Source organism: Oncorhynchus gorbuscha, linkage group LG16 (assembly GCF_021184085.1).
Source record: "Oncorhynchus gorbuscha isolate QuinsamMale2020 ecotype Even-year linkage group LG16, OgorEven_v1.0, whole genome shotgun sequence".
NCBI lineage: Eukaryota > Metazoa > Chordata > Actinopteri > Salmoniformes > Salmonidae > Oncorhynchus > Oncorhynchus gorbuscha.
The window spans coordinates 47,810,280-47,834,689 of record NC_060188.1 but is presented as its reverse complement, the minus strand read 5'-3'; the positions used below and the strand labels follow the sequence as shown (position 1 = coordinate 47,834,689).

Genomic DNA, 24,410 nt, shown 5'->3' with positions numbered 1-24,410 from the left:
TTTGATGTTTTCCCCTGCCTCAGCTGGCTCGACCGGTTTCCATACCTCAGATAGGCTCCCATGCTTCAGCTGGCTCAACAGGCTGCCATGCCTCAGCTAGGTGAACAGGTTCCCGTGCCTCGACCAAGGCTACCGGGAGGTCTCAGCCAGCTCATCAGGTTCTCCCGCCTCAGCCGGTTCGTCAGGTTTCTGCCTCTCAACGGAGGTAACCGGTCCGCCTCCACTGTGCAATCTGGTTTCTGAGCCGGTCACGGGTGCGCCACGCTCAAGGTACTAAACAATATCATAACCGCCATCGATAAAAGACAGTACTGTGCAGCCGTCTTCATCGACCTTGCCAAGGCTTTCAACTCTGTCAATCACCATATTCTTATCGGCAAACTCAGTAGCCTCGGTTTTTCTGATGTCTGCCTTGCCTGGTTCACCAACTACTTTGCAGACAGAGTTCAGTGTGTGAAATTGGAGGGCATGCTGTCCGGTCCTCTGGCAGTCTCTATGGGGGTGCCACAGGGTTCAATTCTTGGGCCGACTCTTTTCTCTGTATATATCAATGATGTTGCTCTTGCTGCGGGCGATTCCCTAATCCACCTCTACGCAGACAACACCATTCTGTAATACTTCTGGCGCTTCCTTGGACACTGTGCTATCTAACCTCCAAACGAGCTTCAATGCCATACAACACTCCTTCCGTGGCCTCCAACTGCTCTTAAACGCTAGTAAAACCAAATGCATGCTTTTCAACCGTTCACTGCCTGCACCCGCACGCCCGACTAGCATCACCACCCTGGATGGTTCCGACCTAGAATATGTGGACATCTATAAGTACCTAGGTGTCTGGCTAGACTGTAAACTCTCCTTCCAGACTCATATCAAACATCTCCAATCTAAAATCAAATCTAGAGTCGGCTTTCTATTCCGCAACAAAGCCTCCTTCACTCACGCCGCCAAACTTACCCTAGTAAAACTGACTATCCTACCGATCCTCGACTTCGGCGATGTCATCTACAAAATAGCTTACAACACTCTACTCAGCAAACTGGATGCAGTTTATCACAGTGCCATCCGTTTTGTTACTAAAGCACCTTATACCACCCACCACTGCAACCTGTATGCTCTAGTCGGCTGGCCCTTGCTACACCTCATTTGGCCGCCTTTCGTTCCAGTTCTCTGCTGCCTGTGACTGGAACAAATTGCAAAAATTGCTGAAGTTGGAGACTTTTATCTCCCTCACCAATTTCAAACATCTGCTATCTGAGCAGCTAACCGATCGCTGCAGCTGTACATAGTCTATCGGTCAATAGCCCATCCAATTTTACCTACCTCATCCCCATACTGTTTTTATTGATTTACTTTTCTGCTCTTTTGCACACCAAATGTCAATATGTCAATACATTCAAACTAGCAAGAGCAATGCTAGCTAGCTGTAGTTTATGTACTTTTCTGCTCTTTTGCACACCAATATCTCTTCCTGTACATGACCATCTGATCATTTATCACTCCAGTGTTAATCTGCAAAATTGTAATTATTCGCCTACCTCCTCATGCCTTTTGCACACAATGTATATAGACTCTCTTTTTTTTCTACTGTGTTATTGACTTGTTAATTGTTTACTCCATGTGTAACTCTGTGTTGTCTGTTCACACTGCTATGCTTTATCTTGGCCAGGTCGCAGTTGCAAATGAGAACTTGTTCTCAACTAGCCTACCTGGTTAAATAAAGGTGAAAAAATAAAATTAAAATTAAAATAAAAACATATGTCAGGAAGTTAAAACTTGGTCGGAAATGGGTCTTCCAAATGGATAATGACCCCAAGCATACTTCCAAAGTTGTGGCAAAATGGCTGAAGGACAGCAAAGTCAAGGTATTGGAGTGGTGATCACAAAGGCCTAACCTCATTCCTATCTAAAAGTTTTGTGCAGAACTGAAAAAGCTTGTGCGAGCAAGGAGACTACAAACCTGACTCAGTTACACCAGCTCTGTCAGGAGGAATGGGCCAAAATTCACTCAACTTATTGTAGGATGCTTGTGTTTGACCCAATTCAACAATTTAAAGGCAACGCTACCAAATACTGTGTAAACTTCTTACCCACTGGGAATGTGATCAAAGAAATAAAAGCTGAAATAGATCATTCTCTACTATTATTCTGACATTTCACATTCTTAAAATAAAGTGGTGATTCTAACTGACCTAAGACAGAGAATCTTTACTAGGATTAAATGGCAGGAATTGTGAAAAACTGAGTTTCAATGTATTTGGCTAAGGTGTATACAAACTTCCGACTTCAACTGTAGATACATTTGTATTACTGTTACCAGGGATTACTGTTACCAACTTTCACTAGAGATGGGAGGGGACACTCCACATTCTGAAATTGCATTTTTGTCTCCCCTAGTTTTATCCTTGGAATGTGGTACAAAATGAGCCAAAACTGTACTTTAGGGCCATGCGGACGCTTCAGAGTGGTAGGTAGGCTTTTTGGAGTGTTTATCCGATCGGATAAAAAAATATAAAAAATAATACAAAATTATGCCCCCCCCACATCTAAAACCATAGTTGCACCCCTGTCTGTTACTGTGCTATTTGAGATGTTAATAGCATTTTGCTGTACTCGCTATAACATCTGCTAAACTGTGTATGCGAACAATAATCTTTGATTTGATTTGCTTGTGTGCTGATTGACACCTTACTACCTAGAAACACATTGGCGGCTCAGCTCAGCTTTAGTTTGTGTTGTGTTCTGTTGTGTTGCATGGCAAAGTTATGGAAATTATAATGTCATATTAGGGGTGGCAGGTAGCCTAGTGGTTAGAGTGTTGGGTCAGTCACCGAAAGGTTGCTGGATTAAATCCCTGAGCTGACAAGGTTAAAATCTGTCATTAAAATCTAGAAGTGGTTCAAGAAGTGAATGGGGGAAAAATGGTGTTATGTTAAAGGTTAACAACAACACTGTTGATTTAGCTATGAACTTTTGGTAATACTTTAGTAGATTCCTCCATAATAACACCTTAACATTGGCATAATTATGGTTGTTAGTTGCACCATAACTGTCATGCTAGAGGGTCATGTCAGGATGATCCTGCAGGAAGGGTACCACATGAGGGAGGAGGATGTCTTCCCTGTAACGCACAGCGTTGTGATTGCCTGCAATGACAACAAGCTCAGTCCGATGATGCTATGACACACCGTCCCAGACCATGATGGACCCTCCACATCTCAGCCTATTGCGGACAGTCTGAGCATAGATGGAGGGATTCTGCGTTCCTGGTGTTACTCGGGCAGTTGTTGCCAACCTGTACCTGTCCCAGAGGGGTGATGTTCGGATGTACCGATCCTGTGCAGGTGTTGTTACATGTGGTCTGCCACCACGAGGATGATCAGCTTTCCGTCCTGTCTCCCTGTATCGCTGTCTTAGGCGTCTCACATTGCAATTTATTGCACTGGCCACATCTGCGGTCCTCATGCCTCCTTGCAGCATGCCTAAGGAACGTTCACACAGAGGAGCAGGGACCCTGGGCATCATTCTTTTGGTGTTTTTTTAGAGTCAGTAGAAAGGCCTCTTTAGTGTCCTAAGTTTTCATAACTGTGACCTTAATTGCTTACTGTCTGTAAGCTGTTAGTGTCTTAACGACAGGTTCCACGGGTGCATGTTCATTAATTGTTTATGGTTCAAGCATGGGAAACAGTGTTTAAACCCTTTACAATGAAGATCTGTGAAGTTATTCGGATTTTTACGAATTACCTTTGAAAGACAAGGTCCTGAAAAAGGGACGTTTCTTTTTTTGCTGTGTTTATAATCTAACAGGCTCTTTATCAGTCTCCATACCTTGTATTCCAATGCATCCAACAATATGCATGCCCACTATGGTATGGGCAGCTATTTGACAACTCATCTGGTTTAGAAATCAAACTCCGGTTATCTTAATGCAGAGCACATTTTACAACTGTTTTTAGAGAAGATTCTATTGCAAGGTATGCTATACTGTATGTGTATGCTATGCCATATGTACTGGCAAATATGCATACGCAGCTGTCGTTTTAAAACCTCAATTCTAGCATACATACATGGCACACACACATCTTTCGATCTAGATGTTTTTAAGTGGGTTTTTCTGTAAAGTATATGATTGAATGTTTCTTCAAGCCTGCAGCTAGTTACATGAAATGAGACATACAGTATAATCATGCCAAAACATGTAATGAACTTCGTCTGTTGTTTGTAGAGATTCAGACCGAAATGCAGCGTGTAGGTTACTCATGACTTTTAATGAAGAATAATGCGGTACAAGAAATAACTGAAAATACAAAAACAACAAACGAGTGAAACTAATACAGCCTATCTGGTGACTAACACTAAGACAGGTACAATCACCCACGAATTACAACGCGCACTCAGGCTGCCTAAATACGGTTCCCAATCCGAGACAACGAGAATCAGCTGACTCCAATTAGGAATCGCCTCAGGCAGCCAAGCCTAACTAGACACACCCCTAATAATACACACTCCCAATTAATACAAACCCCAATACGAAATACAACATATAAACCCATGTCACACCCTGGCCTACCCAAACAATTAACAAAACACAAGATACAATGACCAAGGCGTGACAGAACCCCCCCCCCTAAGGTGCGGACTCCGGGACGCACCTCAAGAGCATAGGGAGGGTCCGGGTGGGCGTCTGTCCATGGTGGCGGTTCTGGCTCGGGACGTGGACCCCACTCCATAAATGTCCTAGTTCCTCCCCTTCGCGTCCTAGGATAATCCACCTTCTCCGCCGACCATGGCCTAATAGTCCTCACCCTGATCCCCACATAACTGAGGGGCAGCTCGGGACAGAGGGGCATCTCAGGACAGCAGGGCAGCTCAGGACAGCAGGGCATCTCAGGACAGAGGGGCATCTCAGGACAGAGGGGCAGCCCGGGACAGAGGGGCAGCCCGGGACCCGAAGCAGCCCAGTACTGAGGGGAAGCCCGGTACTGAGAGGAAGCCCAGTACAGCTAGGAAGCCTAGTACTGAAAGGAAGCTCAGTACTGAGAGGAAGCTCAGGCAGGTAGTAGGCTCCGGTAAATCCTGACTGGCTGGTGGACCTGGATGATTCAGGTTGTCTGGCCGATCTAGAAGATCTTGGCAGACTGGCACTTCTGGCGGATCCTGGCAGACTGGCACTTCTGGTGGATCCTGGCAGACTGGTGACGCTGGGCCGACTGGCGGCGCTGAGCAGACAGGAGACTCCGGCAGCGCAGGAGAGGAGAAAGGCTCTGGCTGCGCTAAACAGGCGGGAGACTCCAACAGCGCAGGAGAGGAGAAAGGCTCTGGCTAAATAGTCAACAGTATTAACTCTTCATACGATCAAGACAATTCAAATTGTATGTTGCATATTTCAAGTGCACTTGAAGAAATATATTTATCTAATTTCAGTCTTTGGTAGCTAGCTATATCTGCTCCTCCAGCCTGGTCTCGTAGACTAGACGTAACATAGTACATATAAATCTGTAACATACAAATGATTATGATATGTTACGTTTGGTATGGTTACATAAGACATAATGTTACTTAAATACAACAAACAGTATTACTCTCAAAGACATGGGGCTGACTTAGGACAAGTTTAGGCTTTTTTTTATCTCATCACAATGAATAAGATTATATGGACAGGAGTGACCTAATCTTACTGAATCCTTGAACAGCACTCCTACTCTGAGATATTTGATTCCTATACCTCCCATGGTGTATTGGGTGATGTCATATCACTGATATGATTCACTCTACACCCAAATGAAGACAACTAGAAGTGTTCTCAGAAATAACTTGTGGTTCAAACACATACATTGATGTTCACTTCACCCAGATCTGACGTGTGTGTGTGCGTACATGTGTGTGTGTGTGTGTGTGTGTGTGTGTGTGTGTGTGTGTGTGTGTGTGTGTGTGTGTGTGTGTGTGTGTGTGTGTGTGTGTGTGTGTGTGTGTGTGTGTGTGTGTGTGTGTGTGTGTGTGTGTGTGTGTGTGTGTGTGTGTGTGTGTGTGTGTGTGTGTGTGTGTGTGTGTGTGTGTGTGTGTGAGAGAGAGAGAGAGAGAGAGAGAGAGAGAGATAGAGAGAGTGGGGAGAGAGAGATAGAGAAAGAGAGAGAATCAAACCATCCAATGTGTAATCTCAATGTGAATGTTATGCCTAGGCATCTGATGTAGGCTATGTTGAAATTGGCAGGCAACAATGAGGGGTTGTGTTCCTCAAGTGAGTATATTACCATAGAAACATGTAGAGTGATGTAGCACCTCATGTAGTGAAGGCTTAACAATATTCGTTCACCAAAAGTTTTTGCAGACACAAGCCATTTTACTGTCTAATGCAATAAGACTGTTAAATGGCTAACAAGAAATAGCATGTCCTTTATTGGTCCACTGTGAAGTATTTTCCCAACCCCTGGATACCACACACACACCTGGCTGGAGCACAGATTCTTGACTAGAATTATGATGCGTTCGTGTTAGCATCCACACTAAATCTGGAATCTTTACTTATGCACTTCTAAGCATGCGTGAGCAGCACAAAGTGATATTGTCTGTCTGCATTCTCAAGGGAGAATTCTATATTTAGATGAACCTGTCACTTTTATATCATACAGTGTACATGATGTGTATTTTTGTTTTCTGAAAACCGATTCAACAAAATGCTTACACACAGGGTAGACACAGTAGCCTAATTATGCACAGAAAATCTTTGGATATAACCTTTTTGTTTGTTGTTGCATAGGACCTGTATGACATAGAATTCCTGCACTGCAATTACAGTCAATATTTATTGCATTAAGTGAGAAGTTAAAGTGAACCTTTGCCCACTCAGACTCACCAAACTGCACTGTCTAAGGGCGTTGTGTGGTGTTTGCTCCTGAAATAACACCAAAGAAGAAGAGAAATGAAAGAGGGAGTGGAATCATATATTATCATAACACCCCAGGGTAGAGAAGGTAGTGGAGGAACATGGGGGCTGAAGTTACTCATGATGAACATCATACAGAGAATGGAAAGATCCTATGGGAAATTAGGTTTTCACTTCTACTGTACCGTGGTACTGTTCTACCTAAACAAAGCGTGAAATGTTAGATACAGTATGATATAAGTATTATGAATGCAAAAACAAAATGTTGTTTATGATTATCCATTATCATGTTTTTCTTATCAGCAAAATAACCCTGCATTGTGTAGGCTTACAAATGTATAATTCAATTGATTGGACATGATTTGGAAAGGCACACAACTGTATATATATGGTCCCAAAGTTGATCACGCATGTTAGAGCAAAAACCAAGCCTTGAAGTTGAAGAAATTGTCCGTAGAGCTCCGAGACAGGATGGTGTCGAGCCACAGATCTGGGGAAGGGTGCCAAAAAAATGTCTGCAGCATTGAAGGTCCACAAGAACACAGTGGCCTCCATCGTTCTTAAATGGAAGAATTTTGGAACCACCAAGACTCTTCCTAGAGCAGGCTGCCCGGCCAAACTGAGCAATCGGGGGGAGAAGGGCCTTGGTCAGGGAGGTGACTAAGAACCTGATGGTCACTCTGATAGATCTCCAGAGTTCCTCTGTAGAGATGGGAGAACCTTCCAAAATGATGACCATCTCTGCAGCACTCCACCAATCAGGCCTTTATGGAAGAGCGGCCAAATGGAAGTCACTCCTTAGTAAAAGGCACATGACAGTATGCTTGGAGTTTGCCAAAATGCACCTAAAGGACACTCAGACCATGAGAAACAAGATTATCTGGTCTGATGAAACCAAGATTGAACTCTTTGGCCTGAATGCCAAGCATCACGTCTGGAGGAAACCTGGCATCATCCCGACGGTGAAGCATGGTGGTGGCAGCATCATGCTGTGGGGATGTTTTTCAGCGGCAGCGACTGGGAGACTAGTCAGGATCCAGGGAAAAATGAACGGAGCAAAGTACAGAGATTCTTGATGAAAACCTGCTCCAGGGCGCTCAGGTCCTCTGACTGGGGCGAATGTTCCCCTTACAACATGACAATGATGCTCATCACACAGCCAAGACAACAACAGGAGTGGCTTCGAGACAAGTCTCTGAATGTCCTTGAGTGGCCAAGCCAGAGCCCGTACTTGAACCTGATTGAACATCTCTGGAGAACCCTGAAAATAGCTGTGCAGCGATGCTCCCCATCCAACCTGGCAGAGCTTGAGAAGATCTGCAGAGAAGAATGAGATAAACTCAAATACAGGTGTTTCAAGCTTGTAGTGTCATACCCAAGAAGACTTGAGACTGTAATCGCTGCCAAAGGTGCTTCAACAAAAAAACTGAGTAAAGAGTCTGAATACTTATATAAATGTCATATTTCAGTTTTTTACTTTTAAGAAATTAGCAAAACATTTCTAAAAACCTGTAAATGCTTTGTCATTATTAGGTATTGTGTGTTGATTGATGAGGGGGAAAACAATCGGTATGTAATATTATGAGGATCATGAGGGAAAATTCATTCTACAATAGATATTTTCTATTTATATGTGATATTCCCATCAATGCTTTTAATTACTTATAACCTCAAAATGTTCTTACACTTTTGTAATGTTTTGTTTTGTGATCATAGGGCAGAGCAAGGACAAGGTCAGAGGTCGTTCCTGCACTGCTAGCAGCTGATTGCAGAATGAATGTGCGTAAGCTACTGTACCGTTTGAATCACTTTCATTAGGGGACTTTTATTTTGATGGCGAACTGAAAATTCCACTATTGTGGCTAGCTTCACACAGGCACTGCCATACAGGAGTAGAAGAGGCACGGGAGAGAAGCGCACGAACGGAGACGGGGATTGTTCATAAATATCAACCAAAAACTCTGAGAAGTTAACTTTACGTTTCTATATAGGATTTTTGTTTTCCATTCTCTCGCAATGGAATGTCTAAATGTAAGTATCGATCTCGGCTATTTTGTAAAAATTATGAAGTGCAAGCATTTAAAATGTTGAACTTTATTTATTATGTTTTAGGCTACTTTGTTAGTATTTCATAATGAAAATGACAGGAGACAAGTTGAAATAATGGTTATAGTAGGCCTAAATAATTAGGATAAAACAACATTCAGGCATCCAGGCACAGTTTAGTCCAAGAAAATTGGCGTTCCAAAGTCAGTGCGTTTTTGCTCAGCAAAACAAAAGCTGACCTGTGACTCAATGCAAAATTGCACCACAAATGTAGATCCATTTAGAAACAATGATGAGACATTGTAGTTATTGGCTGGGTTCGCCTGCTAATCATGGAGGTGGGAGAGCAGCTGCAGGCTCAGACTGGCATTATGTGATTATATTCATATCAAACGTGCATAGAACTGTTGAGAGATGTGTTTAACCACTCAGATGTATTTATTTTACATCCTGTTTTTGTACTGTTTTAGTCAACTGTGTTTTCAGCTGTATGTAATTTTCAGTCCGACATTCATTTGCTTGATAATTATTGGAAAGATAGGATGAGAAGTGACAAAATTTGATAGGGGAAAATACCTTGTGTGAGCTTTAGTATAATAAGCACAGGCGCATGCAAATCACTCATGAAAATCCAAGCTTACTCCAACGACTGGTTTGTGGGATAATGCAGATATAATGTATAACTGTGTTATAATGCAGCGTAAGACTTGTCATAAGCATGCATCACACCTTATAATGTCTCATCATTTGATAATGATTCAGACTCAATTATTCTGACTCAGTTAAAATGTTATTTGTTGTTATTCGCAACAAGCAACCTGGTCTCAGAAAAAGATGTGTAATATGGTAGTTCTTCCAAGATGTATAAGAAGGTACATCATCCAATTCGTATGTATATTGTATAACCGAATAAGACGTAAGACACTATATGTCCTGTAATTTGGATATTGTACGACCACTATTCCATTTATAATATGACGTAATGTACATCACACTAAATGGGGTGTCACACATTTACATACAAAATAATATGAATTACCCTGAGACCCCACTATACTCACTGAATTGTACTATGTGAATCATTTTGGAATATGAGATCTTCAAAAACAATCCAAAATAGGCAACTTATTCTATTGGGATTTAGGCAAAGGGAGATAAATATATTCAGTAGGGGTTGAGGATTTCTTGCAACAACAAAAAAATCTGGTATGGATAGCACCAGTTGGTACGCTACAAAACTCATCCTTACTGAACTGCGTGGGCTCGAAGGTTGTCTGTTTGTGGGAGGACCCTAGACTTTCGAGTTTCAGAGAAACAGCAATTATCTGTGTATAATTTGAAGACTTGCTAACCGTGTGCTTGTGACTGAGTAGACAGATGGTCATTTGCATACTAACTCTCCCTAGTCATTTGACCTGCATAGTTTGAAGATCCATACTGTCAGAGGTGACTTGGACAATGATTGATAATTACATTAAAAGTGTATATATTGACAGAGCTTGGATTGTTTTAGCTAAAGTACATTGTTTGTTGTGTTTCCGCCCTAGAACATTCCATTGAAATATTGAAAAGAGATGGGGTGACACTCAATTTAAATATGCCCTCTTTAATCTCTTGTTTCCATTTATAGTATACTCTGAGAAATGATGTGTTTGTTAAGTGAACAATGGTTCTTGGCAAATGTAACTGCCACCGATATATTTAAGTTATAACCACTACTCAAATCCCTCTTTTGTCTTTGGTTTTGGTTATGTGACCAGATAATTGAAATAACTCAGGTCAGCGGGTATAATGCATTATAACTTGTTGTAAGTATGTATGAGCCTGTATCATGTTTAATTACGCAGTCATAACATGCTATACCTTACTCAATATGGCTGATTTTTCAGGATTATCGTGAAATAATGCTAAGACATCATAAGGGCTCATATATGCTTACGTCAACAATGCATAATGCATAATTATCAATGCACCATAATTCATTATATCATTTGTCTTTAAGTAAAGTGTTCGAGGCCAATATCAAGAAAAGGAAACCGATTTTCCTCTGTAAAAGTCAGATAGTTTAGGCCACACTTTGTGTATAACATACCCGTGGTTTCCTCGGCTTAGCGATAGTATGTGAAACTCACCCGAGGATGTTGCTTTCATTTCACTAAACGACCTTCATGTCTAGCAAGCCTTATTGTACGAGGAAGTCTTCTGGCCTCTGATTCCCTGACACTGAAACATCATCTGTGTCCAAAATGGCACCCTATTCCCTATATAGTGCGCTACTTTTGACCAGGGCTCTGGTCAAAGCAGTGCACTATATAGGGAATATGATGCCATTTGGGACTTAGCCATCCCCTAACAGCCAAGAGGAAATAGATGTGCTGATGGAAACTGAAGACCCCATAGGACCTGGGTGGAGAGGCACAGACAGAGCACAGGAGGCTTGTGTGCTTATAAACAAAGCATGAGGGATTCTGTTCCTAAGCATATTCCTTAGAGTTGAACAATGCACTCTATGAGACGGTCTGTTTATCCGCTCCGCAATGATATGACGGTGCAATGTTTCATGTCACTATGTTATTTGTATGGAATGATAAATTGACATATTAGTATTTCATTTTTTATATATCTTTTAGGGTATAGGTTATTAATGTCGATTACATCATATTTTACGTGACCCAAATGATCATTACAAGTTGATAAGCAGGTATATGTGATAACCTATCTACTGTTATTCTATACCTGTCACGCCCTGATCTGTTTCACTTGTCCTTGCGCTTGTCTCCATCCGGAACGATGGACGGTTACGAGAACGTAAGACTCACTCACTCAAGGATCCCACCTTGCATCTGGTGAACTCTGGAATTCCCCGAGAGGATCCGAGGTTAGCCAAGTTCCTCCAAGATCCTCCGAAGACAGCCGAGTTGCCTCTTCCCGAGCCGATGCAGCTCGGCAGGGCTGCCTCCAGTCCAACGCGTACGCAGACTGAACACCCAGAGTTGTTTGTATTGCGCTACTGTCGGACATTATGTGTCTACCTGTCTCTTCAAGAGACCCAGCTCATTCGTTGGAGTGAGTACTCTGGTGGGTCTTAAAGATAAATGTTATTCTCTCCTTACTTGCCCCCCTCTTCATGCCACCCTACGGTGGGGCGGCCAGTCCAAGTCTCTCCAGGTACTCATCGACTTGGGGGCCAGTGTGAGAGTCATGGACATTACCCTGGCATCCGAGCTGGGCATCCCCACTCAACCAATCTTCATTTCCATGGGTGTTAGAGCGCTCTATCGGCCGGGTCACCCACCAGACCACCCCTGTCAACCTACGAGTGTTGGGGAACCACAGTGAGATGATCCAATTCCTGCTGGTTGAGTCTCCGCAGGTTCCCATGGTATTGGGATTCTCTTGGCTCCAGCGATACAATCCCTCCATTGACTGTGCAACTGGTGCCATCATGGGCTGGAGCCCATCCTGCCACACTAATAACTTGAAGTCAGCTCTGCCTGTCCTGGGTGCTTGGACATTTCCCCAGGCCACTTCTCTACCGCAGCACTGACCGGTATCCAAGAAGGTCAAGCCTGAGGCGCTGGCACGCTGCTATAGTGCCGTGGCTACTGGCCCAGAAGCCGATACCCCCCCCCCCCCCCCCGCTCCAAGATCATTAGCCCCTCTGCTGTTCGTCCTCTGTTACTCCGTACCCTCTGTATTTTCCCTACCTTTTCTGTGTCCAGAGTTAAAATCATGACTAACTGCCCCTAGTCTCCTGTTTCCAGGCCCATCCCTCTCCCTTGTCTCATCGACAGCAGCTCGGCGTACATGGTGAGACGCCTCCTGAAGGTTCAACCTCGGGGCAGGGGATTCCAGTACCTGGTTGACTGGGGGGGGTTATGGCCCGGAGGAGAGGTGCTGGGTCTTCGTTAAGGACGTCCTGGACCCAGGCCTCATCTCTGAGTTCCAGTGCCGGCACCCCACTCAACCAGGTATGCGCCCAGGTAGGACGCCTAGTGGCATCCCTTGGGGGGGTTACTGTCATGCCCTGATCGGGTTCACCTGTCCTTGTGCTTGTCTCCACCCCCCTCCGCGTGTTGCCCAACTTACCTGTTATCCCCTGTGTATTTATACATGTGTTTTCTGTCTGTTGCCAGTTCGTCTTGTTTGTTCAAGCCTACCAGTATTTTGTCTCAGCTCCTGTTTTTTCCCTAGTCTCTCTTTTTCTCGTCCTCCTGGTTTTTGATCTTTGCCTGTCCTGACCCTGTACCCACCCACCTGACCACTGCCTGACCCTGAGCCTGCCTGCCGTCCTGTACCGTAACCTCTGCTCTGGAATATTGACCCCTGCCTGCCTTGACCTGTCGTTTGCCTGCCCCTGTGGTTACAATAAACATTGTTACTTCACACAGTCTGCACTTGGGTTTTACCTTGATTCCTGATAATACCAATACTGTGTTCTAGCCCTTGTCATTCTGATGTCTTTTCTATTTTTTTTCTATTTTAAGTCAATTCTGAGCACCATTTGTGTGCCACTTTCATTTGTATCAAAGTGTTTGGAAATTATACCTCATTACATGGAGTAGAATATTTGGTCCACTTGACTCATAGCCATACTTCTTGCCCAACTCTCCTTCATGCAGATCATACATATTCAAACTTTCAATATCAGACCATCAAATCATCTTATCAGTGCTAGATAGCAACCTAAACGTTTATCAGCTGTCTTTATATATTACTACAGTAAGTTACAGCTGCCCTAGGCAGATACAGTTACGGCCAAGTATATTGGCACCCTTGCACTGTACTTAAATAATTCCCCATTTCTTCTAAAATAAGCTGAAATAAAATGTTTTTAAAAATAGTCTCTACAACTTGTTATTGGATTTTCAACATTGCAGAACCAATTGTATTTGTGTACACTTAAATGTACAATTGTAACTTAGAACATAAAGACAAATGGCATGCCCCGAATTATTGGTACCTAGGAGCTAGCTACTTGGATGTCTTGTTGAGGGGTAGAAAGACAGATTTTTACCTTGTCAGCTTGGGGATTCAATCCAGCCAACTTTCAGTTACTGGCCCAATGCTCTAACCACTAGGCTACCTGCCACTCCTGAGGAAGGTTGCGGTGAGGAAGACCCCATTGCTGACGAAGACACAAGAAAGCCTGATTGAACTTCTCATAAACCCACCTAAACAAGCCGAAATCCTGGGGGAAATGTTCTGTGGACCAATGAAACAAAATTACAACTCTTTGGCAATACATATCTGTGCTGTGTTTAGTGATGACCAAATGAAGCATTCAATGAAAAGAACCCCCTCCCTCCAATCAAAGATGGGGGAGGGTTGATAATGCTGTGGGGTTACCCATAAGATGCGTCTCAATTGAAGGTTGTGGGTATTCCAATAGGACAAGGACCCCAAACACATAAAAAGCACCCAGGGATGGTTCAAGACTAGATGCTGATTTGCTCTGGAGTGACCAGCGAAGAGTCCAGATCTGAATTACATCCAAAACTTTTGGCGCATTCTGAAAACAGCAGTTAGTGGAGGGCACCCCTCAAAACATTGAAGAATCAGATCAGTTTGTTGCTAAAAAGTTGCCCAAATTGCCAGTAGAAAGGTCCAGCAAGCCCATTGATGGTTATAAAAAGCCTTTGTCTGCAGTTATCTTGGCCGTTGGCTGTGCAACCAAGTACACGTTCCCGGGGAGTCAATAATTTGTGACAGCGCCCTTTTTTTTCAATTTTCCCCTAAAATGACATACCCAAATCTAACTGCCTGTAGCTCAGGCCCTGAAACAAGGATATGCATATTCTTCGTACCATTTGAAGGAAATACTTTGAAGTTATTTGTAAATGTGAATTGAATGTAGGATAATAAACACAATAGATCTGGTAGAAGAAAATACAAAGAAACAAACAACAGTTTCTTTCTACCATCTTTGAAATGCAACAGAAAGGTCCCAAATCTAGCCATCACTCTGAGCAAACTACATGCCATTTAGTGTGAAGTCACCCAGGTACATTTGGACAAATCATGAAGGAGACATTTACATTCACATTACATTTTTCTGCAAGAATATCGTCAAATCTGTATTCTTGGACTTTGATTTAGCTTTTCCAGTATTAGTAGCCATATTACAAGTTCAACATTTGCAAAACATCCAGTTTTCATAACTTCATAACTCTCCATATTCTTATAATTTTTATCCAAAAGGAAAAGGCTTGATGTCGCACAAGGTTAGCAGCAACATTTTGCAACAGATACCCCCGTAAAGCCCAGCTCATTGGCTATCTAGCTAGCTTTGTTTGACCCCGATTGGTGCTTATTCGACAAAGTCAATCAAGTGAAGACCACCCACATCATTGGCGTGCCATGAAGGCGTCGCTCTCTAACCAAATTTGGTGTCCTATAGGATATACTATACTCCTAATGTTATAGTGAAGTCTGGTTATGTTCTAGGATCTCTGAGGAATAAATACGAACGTGATTTGAATGGTTGAAACAATGTTTAGGGTTAGATTTTCAAGGCTTCCTTTCATTGCAAATTGAATGAGTGGAAATACAAAATGGATCGTCCATGCTATATGGACCTTTTTAGGATATGAAAAAGGAATTTATCTAACAAAATGACACTTCATGTTATCTCTGGGACCCTTTGGATGATAAATCAGAGCAAGATGTCAGAATGTAAGGACACATTTCACCTTCAGAGGCGAATTTATCAAACCTATCGCTGTGAAATCTGTTACAATCTGTGACTCTATTCAGAATTACACGTTGCCATCCATTGTATCGCTTAACAGCAACAAGTTGTCTAAAGCAGAGACAGACTGGCACCCAGGCTGGCTTTCAAATGGTACAACAGTCAATCAGTGAATGGGATGAGAACAGCTGATATTGGCCTTGTTGTTTAAATGAGAAAAAACATTGAATTGGAATTTCACTTAATTGAATTAACTGAATTGAAGTGGAACTGACCCCAACCGTGTTGTTTGTCCCTCTCAGGACGGGTGTTCCAAGACCCACGAGGAGGACATCATGGACATCCCCTTGGATGACCCCGAGGCCAACAAGGCTGCTGCCAAGATCCAGGCCAGCTTCCGTGGTCACATGACTCGCAAGAAAATGAAGGAAGACAAACCCAGGGAGGAGGTGAAAGCTTGAGCAGAATTAGGTTGGCAAAATGCTGGTAACTTTTCCAGAATTCCCAGAATATTCTGGAAACCCTGGGAATTCTGGGACAGTTACCAGAATTTTGTAACCAGAAATCAGAACTGTAATTGCCATCAACAATGTTGACAGAAATGTGTATGGGTGTAGTACAAGTTGTGGAAAGAGCTGTAAGAGAGAGGGATAAGGTTAAGAACTTTGGTCTTAGGAGGGAAACTGAGGGTGTATTATGATTTAGGATACTAGGTGTATTTCACGCGTATGTCACACGTCACTACTTCACAAGAGAGAAAAGGAAAGGGGGATACCTAGTCAGTTGTACAAGCGAATGCATTCAACTGAAATGTGTCTTCCGCATTTAACCCAACTCCTCTGAATCAGGCACTTTCTAATCAAAATGCATTTTTTGTCAGAAATGCCTTCTGGAACGTGTGAATGTTCATGTGCCTTAATAACAAACTTGTATGTCATCTGTAAATACAAATAAAATTGTTAAATTACGAGCTTAGATTGTTTAGCCACGGAAAAATACAGGAACCTTCCCACTAGCCATGATTGGCTGAGATAATGGATGAGCTGGAAATACCGAGAGATGAGTTTGGATTGGTCTCCCATGTAGCACGCTTCTGTCTATAACATGAGCTGGTCAGTATGTCTAGGTAATCCTTTCTAACGCTGCAAAAGTGTTGGTCTCCACTTTCTGGAGGACTGAGTTTTGAAAACATCGGAATGGCCGGTGGAAGCAGAGTATGATAGCTAAGGAAAATTCAGCGGTTTGATTGCAAATATGCAGAGAGAGTTGAAAAGAGAACGCACAGAAGACTGTTGTATAAAACACCTATCTCCGAATTACATCTTCAAACTAAGGCCAACCATGGCATCCGTGACAAAGAGGGAGAAGCATCTGTCCAGAACCTAGTGGTTCTGTAGCTCAGTTGGTAGAGCATGGCGCTTGTAACGCCAGGGTAGTGGGTTCGATTCCCGGGACCACCCATACGTACAATGTATGCACACATGACTGTAAGTTGCTTTGGATAAAAGTGTCTGCTAAATGGCATATTATTATTATATTATTATGTATATGGGTAAGATAGTCTAGCTCGCTACATTTTCAGATATTATACGTTTCTGGCTGGCTCGCTAGCTAACGTTACTTGTATGATCTGTGTAGTAATATTATTCATATCTCAGAGGCATTTGCATTGCTAGTTATAGCCTAAAGTTAGCTAGCTAGCTAACATTGAAGCTGGTTGGTTAGCTACCTGCAGATGCAGGGTAGTAATATTATGAGTTGGTTCATTGTTTAGCTAGGTATCTATATGTCTAAACAAAAGACTATGCAAGTAACAATTTCACTACACCTTCAGTATCAACTTTGATTTTATATAGTATGTGTTTACCAGATGCCCTGCAAAGTCAAATTATGATATTTATTTTATTTATTTATCTAGGCAAGTCAGTTAAGAACAAATTCTTATTTTCAATGAGAGCCTTGGAACAGTGGGTTAACTGCCTGTTCAGGGGCAGAACTACAGATTTGTACCTTGTCAGCTCAGGGGTTTGAACTTGCAACCTTCCAGGTACTAGTCCAATGCTCTAACCACTAGGCTACCCTTACTCTTTCTATTACTATTACTTTTACTAGAGTGATGCACCCATGTAATGCACCAATTATTTTACAGGGGGCACAATGTATGTGAAAGTGCTTTTTCCTGCAATCTAGTTCCATAATCATTATATACTGTATGTCTATTTTTCTGCATAAGTTATTTAAGCATACCTCTGTTCAGTTATAGTTTTAATGAGGGTGTCATTTGACTGTAAATCACTCATCTCAATTTACTGCACTAACATGCCTAGGATATAGCTTCCAAATTACAACACGGTACATGGGATCATAACACACATCATCAATACAGGCACATACCAGTCACACTGATATGTTTCTGTCTTTGTGCTTGTCTCCACCCCCCTCCAGGTGTCACCCATCTTCCCTATTACCCCCAGTGTATTTATACCGGTGTTCTGTGTTTGTCTGTTGCCAGATCGTTTTGTTTCGTGAAACCTACCAGTGGTTTTCCCCTTGCTCTTGTCTGTTCTAGTTCCTGTTTTCTAGTTTTTCCCGGTTTTGACAATTCTGCCCGCCCTGACCCTGAGCCTGCCTGCCGTTCTATACCTTGCCACACCAGACTGGATTATTGACCCCTGCCTGCTCTGACCCTGAGACTGCCTGCCATTTTGGACCTTTTGCGCCCTATCTGGATTACTGACCTCTGCCTGCCCTTTCTCAGAGGTACCACTCCGCCTCGGGGATGATTGTACTCTGTTGTGTCCAGAGACCAAGGCTATGCAGACCTACAATGAGGACCCCCTAGCTGCAGGGTTCATCCGTCCTTCTGCCCCAGCGATGGGTTCTTTGTGGAAAAGAAGGACAAAACCCTGCAATGACAACATGGTGAAGAACCGCTACCCCACTACCTCTCATCTCTGAGAGCTGCTCCAGGGGGTCACCGTGTTCTCCAAGCTGGACCTACGGAATGCCTACCACCTGGTGCGGATACGGGAAGGGGACGAGTGGAAGACTGCCTTCAACACGGCCAGTGGTCACTAAGAGTATCTGGTCATGCCATTTAGTTTTACTAACGCCCCTGCTGTGTCCCAGGCTCTGGTTAATGATGTTCTCCATGACATGTTGAACCGGTTCGTCTTCGTTAACCTCGATGACATCCTCGTCTTCTCCCACTCCATCCAAGAACACGTGCTCCACATCTGACAGGTTCTCCAATGTCTCCTGGAGAACCAGCTTTTTGTAAAAGCAGAGAAGTGCAAATTCCATCACTCCATCATCCCTTTCTGGGTTACAACATAGCTGCAAGGAGTGTACAGCTGAATCCCGGGAAGGTGAGAGTGGTGGTGGATTGGCCCCAGCCTACATCCAGAGTACAGCTGCAACGTGCCTGGGATTCGTCAACTTTTATCACCGCTTTATCCGGGGTTACAGCACCCTGGCTTCCCCCCTGTCTGCACTCACCTCTCCCAAGGTTCGGTTCTCGTGGTCCCCGGCTGCTGACCGGGCGTTACAGGATCTCAAACACCACAGCTCCCATCTTGGTTCATCCTGACCCGTCTCGCCAGTTTGTGGTGGAGGACGATGCTTCGGATTTCAGAGTGGGGGCTGTCCTGTCCCAGCGATCTAACCTGGACCTCAAGTTACATCCCTGTGCCTTCTTCTCCCACTGCCTCAACACCACGGAGAGGAACTATGATGTGGGGAATCGTGAGCTTCTCGTGGTGAAGATGGCATTGGAGGAGTGAAGGCACTGGCTGGATGGGGCGAAACATTCATTCATTGTGTGGACAAACCTGGAACATCTCCACGCCTCAATTCCAGGCAAGCTAAGTGGGCCCTGCTGTTCACCCGGTTCAACTTCACCCTCTCATACCAGCCGGGATCCCAGAATGTCAAGCCGGATGCGCTGTCATGCCGCTATAGCCCCACGGGTACAACCCCGGGAACCCGAGACCATCCTTCCCACCTCGTGCCTGGCAACGGCAGGAGAATAGGGAAGCAGGTTTGTGAGGCGCAGCGTTCCCAGCCGCACCCTGGGTCTCCCCCTGTCTGATGGCAACACCTCCATCCTGACTGTAGTGGATTGTTTTTCCAAAGCTGTCATCTGCCAAATAGACGACCCAGCTCATGGTTCAGCACGTCTTCCGGATCCATGGACTCCAACTGAACTGGGGTCCTCAGACCTCTTCCCGTTTCTGGCAGGTGTTCTGCACTCATTGGGTCGTCGGCCAGCCTGTCCTCCGGGTTCCACCCCCAGTCAAATGGCCAGTTGGAGCAAGCCAACCAAGACCTGGAGATGACTCTGCGCTGCCTGGTCTCCGCCAACCCCACCACCTGGAGCCAGCAACTAGTGTGGGTCGAATATGCCCGCAACACCCTTCCTTGCTCTGCCACGGGTCCGTTGCCCTTTGAGTGTTCCCTGGGGTATCAGCACCCGCTCTTCTCTAAGCAAGATTAAGAGGTCAGTATACCTTCGGCCCAGATGTTGTCTGCCTCTGTAGCCGTACCTTGGAAGAGAGCCCGGTCGGTCCGTCTTAGGTATCATTTTTCCCCCCTTGCTCCTGTCTGTTCTAGTTCCTGTTTTCTAGTTTTTCCCGGTTTTCGTCCATTCTGCCTGCCCTGAACCTGCCTGTCGTTCTGTACCTTGCCACACCACACTGAATTTACCCCTGCCTGCTCTGACCCTGAGACTGCCAGCCGTTCTGGTCTTTTTGCGCCCTATCTGGATTACTGACCTCTACCTGCCCTTGACCTGTCGTTTGCCTGCCACTGTACTAGTAATAAACTTTTGTTACTCCGACACTGTCTGCATCTGGGTCTTACATGAAACGTGATGCATATCATGGCATCATAAGTAATACATGAATATGATTATCATAAGGTGCCAGATAACATTTAAACCAATTCTTTTTTGCATATCTAAGCATACCGGGGGCGGCAGGTAGCCAAGTGGTTAGAGCGTTGGGTGAGGAACTGAAAGGTTGCGAGAGCCAACAAGGTAAAATTCTGTCATTCTGCCCCTGAACAAGGCAGTTAACCCATTGTTCCTAGGCCATCATTGAAAATAAGCATTTGTTCTTAAACTGACTTGCCTAGTTAAATAAAGGTATAAAATAAATACCCCTTAAACTGTCTATATCCTCCTGACTGGTGGTTATTTTTTCTAATAAAGGAAATATGCTTCTCTGCTAATATTTGGGTGAAAGATGGAAAGGAATGTGAGTCTTATTTAGTAATTGTTTGCTTTTCTAAAGTCTAGCAACCTTTCCAGCTAAGATAGTTAGACACGCTACTCTAACTTGATTGAGAACCTGAAATGGCTTGGTAGCTAGTTTGGGAAACTATCTAACTGGCTAGTTAAAGCCAACTTCATGAAATTGCTAGGTGGCTAGTATTACAGAAACAGCAAAACATTTTAATTGTATTTATTCATCAAGAAGGAATCAATAGGCTACATAGCTTGATCAAATGATTTTACAAATATGCCTCCTACGAGTCCTGCTCAACACTGGCAGCTCAAATAAAATCAAACGCTGTGGGTGTCACTACACTCTCATTGTCACTGATGATACTGCCTGCACGCACTAACTAGTGTCTAACGTCCTGCCTAATTTATCTTTGCTATGTGGTGCACCTTGGAAGGAACCACTTCCTTAGGGAGAATGGGGAGGTACTCTTTGCCTGGTCAGGTCAGTGTGCCTCCTCCTCAGACAGATCTTTCTATAAATAATTCTGATAAAACGTGGACTTAAAAATAAAGTTTAATAATTCATTTAACATCAGAAAAATTACAAAACAGGGAAAATCTGAGGGGGCATGTGCCCTTGTTCCGGCTATGAGCATGACACATCTACTGTGAGTGTTCCACAAGGAATCAGTAACCCAGCCAGCCTCCTATCACCAATCCCCAGATGGGGAAAAAAAGCTTTCCAAGCATGCAGACTTAATTGTGTGTTGCTAGGCAATAATTCAGATGGCATCCAGTTAATGTCATGAGAGTGCAAGATCTCCACTGAGTAATAAACGCTCACACCAGTCACATACTGTATATTTGAAGACAACGAGGAGTTTTGCACATACAGTATTTTCTATCATTTAAGTTATAGCATCATGTCTGACAGTTTTTCAGAATATTATTTACTTCAAAACATTTGATAAGACACCATGATGTTTAGCTATAATAGAGTATATTTAGTATATCATTTTCTTTGGTGTCATAATGTCCTCTCATAACTTTTAGGAATACAGATTTAAAGGATTGACCTCTGTCATTCATGTTCAAAAAAGCTTCATTTTTTTTCTTTGTTTCTAGCTTTCTGTCTTTCTGTTTCTTTATCATCATCCAGTGAACCTTTTAAAAGCTGTCTTTTAGATCGCCATCATTATGCTAATGAGTTCGACCCATTCATATCCTGCCATTACACCCTGTGATGCGTGTGTGTGTGTGTGTGTGTGCTTTTCAGAAGCGACAGGAGCAGAAGTAGAGGAGAGAGAGAGGTTCCTGTACTGTGAGGTAGCGGATCCTGGCAGAAACACGCACGCTACTGCAACATCAAGACCTGTTATCATGAAGAGAAAAAATGTCACCGTACCACACAAATAGAACTAACTAGATGTAGGTTTGGTGTACCTGATCAGTGAACTCTCTCCTTCTCACTAACACACATACACTCACACACACTCTCTTGTTCACAAACACACTCCCCTTCCTCCACTAGTATCAGGGTAAATGTCTGTGACCCAAAATAATATTTCACGCCATGATTTTTTGTTTTTGTAAACAAAACAAGTGCACTCAAGTGAAAAGTATGTTTTGATGGATGACGTGGGACTTTGCTCCTTCCAGAGCAAGTGTAATGGCAAGGTGGACAGTTGATTTGGGAAATGTATATTTGTGCTCACTTAACTGGCTATATAATCATATACATTTTACAATATAAAAGTAACTTTCTTTGTGTGTGTTTTGTGTCACCCTAATAAAGTGACATTGATTGAAGTAGAATTGTAGAACTGCTCAGGATGTGACATATTGATTTATGTTAATGTTTCGTTATTTATGGGAGTATGACCCAATGGCACCATTTTCTTTGTACCTTTTTCTTTGACTTTGTTTCTTTGGTTGTCCCTGATATATATATATACATATATATATATATATTTATTAAAAGTGAAGTATCTACATGGTTAAATAAAAACGGACAAGTGTGAAAGTCTGTATGGTGTTTGGCTGGTTTGATAGCTGTGAAAACCAAATAAATAGAGGAATAATGATTGAGGCAAGTTTGTTTCCTTCTTCTTGCCGTAGGCCCTTAACAGCTTGATTTCCTTTCCTTGAGTTGTGGCTAATCAATCTTTTAAATCTAGCAAATTTTTCTCCCATGTAGAACTGATGCTGGTTAAAAAATGTGTACAGTGAAATGCACTCGCTATGTTCAGTCTTGCAGAATAACACATCAGAACACCTTTACACTGCATGTTGGGATTCATCCGTTTGGAAAGCTTTTAGGAGGATATAGCTCCTACTGCAACAAAGGAATGTACGCCCGCCCACCCTTTATTTTCTCCTGCCTCTCTTTATCTCTATTTTCTCCTGTCTCTCTCTCTCGCTCACACACACACACACACACACACACACACACACACACACACACACACACACACACACACACACACACACACACACACACACACACACACACACACACACACACACACACACACACACACACACACACACACACACACACACACACACACACACACACACACACACACACACACATATTGACGCCCCTCCCCCAAAACACACACATACTGTATGTACATCACAGGAGGTTGGTGGCACCTTTAATTGGGGAAGACGGGCTCATGGTAATGGCTGGTGCAGAATAGGTGGAACTGTATCAAATACATCAAACACACATCCTCCCATCAGCAACCTATGCTGATGTACATGAGAACAGCAGCACCATGCATCTTCCCTAAGCTAATGCACACTGTGTGTAACTTTATACCGGCAGCTCTCATGTTTTAATTACTATGCACAAATCACAATGGTAAAGGGAGGACAAGGGAAACTGGAGCGTGTGGTAATTATCTTGTCCTATTTTCTCTCCTGACAGTAGCTACCTCCGTTATATTTAACGCCAGCTAAAAGGGCAAAGGCTGAAGCACGCTACCGATACAGGATTCATACGTTAGCCACATCAGCAACTGTTAAGTGAGACAGATCATTTCGGTGCTATTGATTGGGGTGGTGGTGGTGGTTGCTATGTAGATGTTAGAGTTGGTGGTTCTTTTGGGGTTGCCATCTCAGTCAAGGAGTGCTTGGCTGTACAAATTGTGACCTAGCTTTGCAACCGTTTCTTTGCTCATCCTCGAGGATAAGAACAGTTTGCTGGTGATTGCCTCAACTGTTTCCTTTTCTGAACTGAAACCCCCTCCATGAAATAGACACTGTAGTGTATAGCCACAGACGAAGAAGCACCACAGATTCATTCAAATATCCTCATTACTAACTATAGTGCATGTAGCCAGTTTTCCCAATTGAATTTGAACCCTCAACCTCAGGCACCGAGATAGCAAAGACACAATAGCCCCAGCCGTATGGCATGGAGCCACAGATCAGATATTTTTATGTTGCTCTTCTTGAAGTTGAACCCTCCTGTGTAGACTTGCACTCGGGTCGCTCTGAGCCCAACGGCCGCCCACGTAGGCTCCCACTCACACTGCCATGGAGTGGGAATCAGCTCTGGG

General features: G+C 43.5%; 1 protein-coding gene across 1 annotated transcript; it reads left to right on the top strand.

Moving 5' to 3' along the window:
- The first annotated feature begins 8,759 nt into the window (after positions 1 to 8,759).
- nrgna (neurogranin (protein kinase C substrate, RC3) a) lies at positions 8,760 to 22,934 on the top strand. The gene is made up of 3 exons (XM_046306823.1): positions 8,760 to 8,911; positions 15,920 to 16,066; positions 22,118 to 22,934. Exons 1-3 carry the CDS (start codon positions 8,897 to 8,899, stop codon positions 22,136 to 22,138), a joined length of 183 nt encoding a protein of 60 aa, XP_046162779.1. The 5' UTR covers positions 8,760 to 8,896; the 3' UTR covers positions 22,139 to 22,934.
- The last annotated feature ends 1,476 nt before the right edge of the window (positions 22,935 to 24,410 follow it).

What these genes read in the sequence shown, in the direction of transcription:
- nrgna (XM_046306823.1), top strand. An exon ending in AAGACAAACCCAGGGAGGAG is followed by an intron (nt 16,067 to 22,117) that starts GTGAAAGCTTGA and finishes TGTGCTTTTCAG; the next exon opens with AAGCGACAGGAGCAGAAGTA.